This window comes from Chelon labrosus, assembly GCF_963514085.1.
Source record: "Chelon labrosus genome assembly, chromosome: 3".
NCBI lineage: Eukaryota > Metazoa > Chordata > Actinopteri > Mugiliformes > Mugilidae > Chelon > Chelon labrosus.
Genome location: NC_140339.1, coordinates 24,418,560 through 24,425,074, shown reverse-complemented (window position 1 = coordinate 24,425,074; position 6,515 = coordinate 24,418,560). Strand labels below are relative to the sequence as shown.

The 6,515-nt window shown below is 45.0% G+C and overlaps 1 protein-coding gene across 1 annotated transcript; it reads right to left on the bottom strand.

Moving 5' to 3' along the window:
* Positions 1-210: 210 nt before the first annotated feature.
* Positions 211-5,294, bottom strand: atxn1l (ataxin 1-like). Its single transcript, XM_084574952.1, has 2 exons — positions 4,120-5,294; positions 211-3,164 (listed from the first exon to the last, which is right to left on the bottom strand). The coding sequence occupies exons 1-2, from the start codon at positions 5,182-5,184 to the stop codon at positions 1,683-1,685; spliced, it is 2,547 nt and encodes an 848-aa protein (XP_084431078.1). The 5' UTR covers positions 5,185-5,294; the 3' UTR covers positions 211-1,682.
* Between the last annotated feature and the right edge of the window lie 1,221 nt (positions 5,295-6,515).

Sequence of the window (6,515 nt, the reverse complement as noted above, 5' to 3'; positions counted from 1 at the left end):
CGCGAAGTTTAAAACAAAAGATCAGACTGAAAATAACTTGTCTCTTCTGGAGAAGAACTTCAGTAAATCAGTATCGGATAAAAAAAAAAAAAATCATCAGATCCAGAGATAGAGGAACAAAAGAGAAGCAGGTTAATCTACAATGGTTTCTGAAGGAAACGACCAAAGCCATGCTTTGCACATATAGAACTACAATCAATGAAAACTTACACCAAAATAGTGCATATCCTTTAAATGTTGGGCCAGAAGGGGTGAGATCTCACACCTCAGAAGAATAGATATGCAACAGCCCACAATGGGAGATTCCTGGGGAAGGGCAGTACGAGCAGTAACAGCCCTGCTTTGCAAAAAGAACTATTGCTTTCATTTGGTAACTGAGTAAAGGCCAACTCAAGTCTAGAACAGACAGAGAACACCTCATCACTTGTACACAGGGTCCCCCTTCAAAGAAATGTACTAGACCATCCTCCTCTGGGTCTGGAGTCAGCCAGTGATGTGACAGGGTAACGTCTCTGGTTCATTCCCACAGATGGCTTTGGTGATGACCAGCCAGTGCCTCTTCCATTAATTACACGATTTAAAAATTGCATTAAAAGTCATTGGTCTGATTTGGAAAGTCCTGAGGTATAGTGAAGACAGGAGGGTGTCGCTCTGTATGGGAAATTATTCTCTATGGGGGTAAAGTTTAATAAAAACAGGGATAATCTCATTGATGACACCGGAATGAACGACATCGCTTATCATGGAGAAGAAAACATTATACAAATCTGCTGCATTTATGCAAATGCACACACACACACACACACATTAGGGCCCTCAGCCAAAATCAGAGGGCATGATGATGGTGTGTAATGAAAGCACATTTTTTAGGAAATTGATTGCTGAACAGGTAAACTGATTGATTTATCACTATTCGATTGCAAGACAAGTGGGACGTGCCACACTTGGCCTGAGAGAAGATCCCAAATCTTTCCACTGAAAAGGAAGGAGAGGAGAGAGCCTCTCTGCTGACAGCAGACGTTTTAGACTCCTGCCAGAGAAGCGTAATGTAACATACAATGACAGTTAGAGTCAACAGTGCCAACATCTCCACAGGAGCTGCTGATGTCAGCAACTCTGCTCCTTTTTGGATAAATGCTTTTGATGGACACAGAATCTTAGGAGTGGAGAAGATGAATGATCACTGACTGAGATCTTTTTAATACGTCGGAGCCCACGGAGTTGGTAGCTCCACTGTGCTACACACTCATCGTTTGTAGTCTGTGGTCTTCCATAGCGACAGTCTGGTCATAAAGCAAGCTAGAGTAAATGCGATGGTAAACTCCAAGTTTGGGTATGAGGAAGTGGAGACAAAAAGAGGGAGGGAAGAAGAGAAATGCAGTGTGTGAGGACTATGGTAGGCATTTCATCAGCTACATACTTTCTACTCAGCTTTTAATGGCTCTGTCAGATATTCACTTCTTGGGAAACCAAAGCCTTGTATCAGTTGGCTGAGTGATAACTAAACCAAACCAGATCTCCTCACTGCTAGACAATGATCTTGTCTTGTTTGTATGTTTTAGGTGTGCAAAATCTCAAACATTCTGAGGCTACATTCGCACTCTTTTTTTTCCTCTTTCTCTCCTTATCAGACTCATTCTCACTCGTGGTAGTCTCCTCTATCGTTGCTACCAAATGTGATGCTACTTCCCTGCATTAGAGCGCCCCTCAATGGACAGTTTGACCTCCTGGGGGATGAAGGAAGGCCTTGAGTGGCCAGAGGTGATTATTTGAGGACGTGGCCCTTCGTCTCCCTTCATACTGTATCTTTGGAGGCCAGGTGAGGACCAGCGCCTCTGAGAGCCACCTGCAGACTGCATTGCTCCCATCCCTGCCTCTGCAAAAGCAGAGCTCTCTGTGTGCAAGTGGTAACTGCTCTGGCTCCTTGGATGCTCTACCATGGTCCTACTTGGTCTGATGGGCGATTCAGTGTGCCCAACAATCCCCGAATGTGTGGCTTCCTCCTTCTCAACCACATCTTTCTCCCCATCCCTCTGTCTTTCTCTGTGGCTGCGGTCCATCCTGAAATGAGACTGAGCCCGTGACTGCTGAGGGGCAGGAGGCCCCATGAGCTGGTGAACAGGTCCTGATGTAGAGTTGGTTTTGCTCAAAGTCCTGGACAGGTGCTGCTGCTGTTGTTGTTGCTGCTGCTGTGAATGATGGTGCTGTGGTTGTTTCTGCTGCTGTGGCTGAAGCTGCTGCTGCAAGGTAATGGACACACACATGTCTCCGACTTGAAGATGATGGCAGGCCAAGCCATAGAGCTGGGCGGTGCGTTCGGGGCTGCAAGATGACCACCCCTGGCCAAACACAAAAAATGGGTGTTCCGGGGGCACGTCAATGGTCACTTTGCTCTGCTGCTCCCCCACAGTAAAATGAAGTGACACAAGGCCTGGTCTCTGTTGGCTGGCACGGATGTCCATGACCAAGCTGGAGTCTATCTTAAGCCCCCCACTCACCTCTGCGCTACGCACAAAATCCTGAGTCTGCAGGTCCTCCACACGCTTTAACTCCCCAGTAGCCAGCTGAATAATTGCCCCCTTCATGAAGTGTGATGGGTTGCAAGGTGTTGATGTAGGAGCGAGGCTCGAAGCTAAGGCCTGAGCCACATCTGCTGTAGGCTGGACCGGAGGCTGCAGGGGAAGCTGCTGCTGTTGCTGTTGCTGTTGCTGCTGCTGCTGCTGCTGCTGCTGGGCTATGGTTGGATCTGCCCTTTCAGGGAGGCACACTCTGGCTGAAGAATCAGAGGCTTTAAAGCTTCGGCTAGGGGAGGCCATGGTGGTAGAGGCATGGCTGGCTGAGGCATCATTAGCCTGCCCTGGGTAGTGTTGAGGTGGCTGATGCTGAGGGTGATACTCCAGAGGAATAAGGACTGGTTGCCCATTGGCAAGCATGACAGCATGGCCTGGCTGTCCCGTTTGCTGCTGGAGACCAGTCACTCTGTGATCACTGTAACTCGCTGACTGGGTCGTGTATACAGTCCGGCCAGAACTTGTGCTCTCTCCATGGAAATCTCTGGCTCTCTGGCCACCCTGAGAGAGGTTCAAGGGAGCAAAGGAGACCTCTTTCCGCACTCCACTAACACCTTGGCTAGAGGAAGCCAAACGACCAACCACTTGCTGCACCTGGAAGTTGCAAAAAGTAGTATCAGGGGTTAGTGAAACAACTTTCAGTTTGACTGAAACACAGAATACACATTTTATAAGGCATTCAAAAGTCTCGCCCCAGCAGCCCTTTTTTTCCAGCATCTAAGCATGACATCTGTCTTTGGGTCAGGAAATAAACACACTTTTACTATATGAAAAAAACTCAAGCCTCAACTTCTCCAAAAGCTTTAAATTGGCATCAAGAAAAGAGGCACTGAAGGCAACACGGAGCATCTCCATGCAACAAGTTGCAACAAACCAAGGTTGTGCATAGCCCTTTTGGTTTTGAATGATAGTCCAATTGCTAAAAAGAATCACAGCACACAATAAAGGAAGGGAGTAAAGTCTACTATACGACACTACCCAAATACTGAGGTGCAAATATGTGACATTGATATAATGTAAAATTTAAATGATGAGGCAGGTTAGCAGAATAGCTACTGGAATGACTGAAGATAAAAATACCACAGAAAAGGGTCACTATGAATCCTATGACTACATTTAAATGCACACCAAAAGACAACTGTGATAAATAATGTAAAGGAACTTGTTATATTTACAACCTTAAATCGTAAATCATATGAAAGTTATGTTCAGTACAAGGTTTGCAAAAAGTTCTTTCATTACAAATGTTATAAAGAAAATGTATTCCTTAATTGACATTATAGACTTATCCAGAACTGCTGCCTTTTAATAGTGCTCCTGCTAGCCATGCTGAAACATGTGATATACTTTGCATCAGTTGTCATTTTAGTATAAAACACAAAAACGCGATGCAACATGGAGCAATGTTAAACACTATCTTTTATCAAATAGGAAAAGGTTATTTAATGTGTAAAACTTATAAGCATTTACATGGCTGTTTATATCACCAGGTTACAGCTAAAAGGGCATGTCGTATTAGGCTGTCATATTATCCGTCAGTGTGCCCTACCTCTAGGTCGCTATCTGGAGTACTGCGCTGACCAGGTGAGCTTCTCTCGTCCAGTCTTCGATTCTGCAGGACTTTGTCTTGGCTGTGATCCTGTGTTGCAAAGCTAGGGGCTACCTGCGACAGACGTGCATTTCTGGCAGTGTAGGGAGAGTCTGGTATAACATCTCTGCCTCCGTGCTCTTTATCGCCTCCGTTCATCTCTGGTTCATTCTCCTGTTGTGAAGTGTCCCTGGTGGTAGGAGCAACCCTGGCACCCTGAGGGTGGTAAAAGATTGGCAACCCTCGAGAGCTGAGCTCTGTTGCAGGCAGGACTCCGACAGTACCAAGGTGCTGCTGGGCAGCTTGCTCTGAAGGCAGCATCAGCGGGACACCACTGGAAGCTGCAACTTTGGCAAAAGTATGAGCAGTTACCTGGGCCTGGGGAGGTGGGGAAACAACACCTTCCTGTATGACAGATGGATAGGGAACCAGGTGGGACACAGCATGGGGCTGAGAGATGGCGCCTGAAGGAGAGATTAATGATCCCGGGACAAAGCCAGGGGGTAGAGCGTAAGGTACTGCTGCATAAGGGGAACTAACAAACTGGAGAGAAGAATGGGGGATCTGAGCATAACCAAGGGGAGGATAGGGAATGCCAGGATGCTGAAGGAGAGGAGAGTGTACAGTGTAGGCTGGAGAGATGTGACTTAACACTGGGTGAAGACTGGTTGGTGAGTAGTTAGCAGATGGAAGTGCCACTTTGTAGAGCATACTGTACTGGTCAACAGGCACTGCTGGTATGCCATCAGAATTTTCCACTCCATAATGAAGCCCTGGTTGAGCCCGCAGCCACTCTCCAGATGAGGTACCTCCCTGAGTGTCACTGTTGGGTGCAGAGTTCTGGATGGAAACCACTTCATCTTCTCCAATGCCGCCACCACCAGCACTGCTGCCAGCACTTCCACCACATCCTGCTGCAGTCCCACCTCCCCCTGTCCCTCCAGATCCACTGCTGTTACTAATTGGCAGGTGGTCCCTCTTCTTAGGAGGCAGGCACTCCTGGTTGCGCTCCTGAGCTGGTTTCATTGCAATCGTCTCACCAATCAAGAAGCCTTACTGTACTGCACATGAACTAAAACTTGCAAGCCAGTCAGCCCGCACAGAAACCAGTTCTGAAATCACCTGGCTGACCTCATCTGCCAATTCACCTGAAACAAAAAAACAGAAAAGCATGCCTTCTCATCACATGAATGCTTGAATTATTAATAAGAATAACAAAGTTTTAGTGTGAGAGAGAATTATTTATGTTCGACCAGAGATTGTATTAGATTACCTTGAACCACAGAAAGTATTAAGGTTACTGTTACTCAAACTTTTCCACCTTGATATGACTGGCAGCTGATCACAGAATAATATAATATGCAAAAACTCCAACATATTAGTATAGAATAATATGAGTACTGATTCCCATCCCTAATTTAAAAACTTTCTATCCTTAACATTCATCTGCTTCCTGATATGAGCCTTTAAGTAGTATTAAAATTGTAAAAACAAAACATTTCCACACTAACAATATCACATCCATTGTTTTATGTCAGCTTGGTCCATCTTTTCACTGAATCTATATGGTGCTTAGACAATAAAATATTCAATAAATTAACAGAAACAGGTTGAAAAACATTAAGCTAACCTGAGGTGACACTTCTGGACACTTTCCAAGAGGCAGATTTACTAAACATTTTAAATTAACTTGCAAAAGCTCAATTTTCTTTAAAATCACTCAATGATCCAGACCCGATTTTGCACTCAGCAAAAGCTGTCCAGAAAACTGTGTAATCACGTTTCCTGAAACAAATCAATGACTGCCAGCAGATATAACCATTTGATTTATGAATGCTGTTATTTGTAAGAGTTATCTTGCTGTTACCGCTACACTTCAGGGTAATTATGTTCACCGTTAGCTGGTGGCTGACTTGGCTAAAGTTAGCTAGCTACTTGAAGTCACAGTTTTTCCTTAAAAACAAATACGTGACGTTATGACACTTCGTACGCCAACACTAAATGTAGATATTGAGTTCAAATGATAACTAATGTTGTATGAAGGCCTATGGTTTTCGTTATAATTTATTACAAGGCACCAGCCAAGAGGCTGACGCTAGTTAGCTATATGGCTAACACGGCTATATGTAGCTACATGAACTCGAGTCACATCTGCTCACACTTAACATGGCAGTACACGAAAAGTCTATAATACATATATATATGTTTTGTCATGTGATGCACACGTACCTCCAAATGTCATCGCGGACAGGCGTTTCTTAAATGATAATAAAAAAAAGTTGATATACGGAGGGACAATTGAAGAAATCAAGGCTCAGGAGTCAAGCCCATTTCGAAGGCCAGCAGAGGCGCTCACC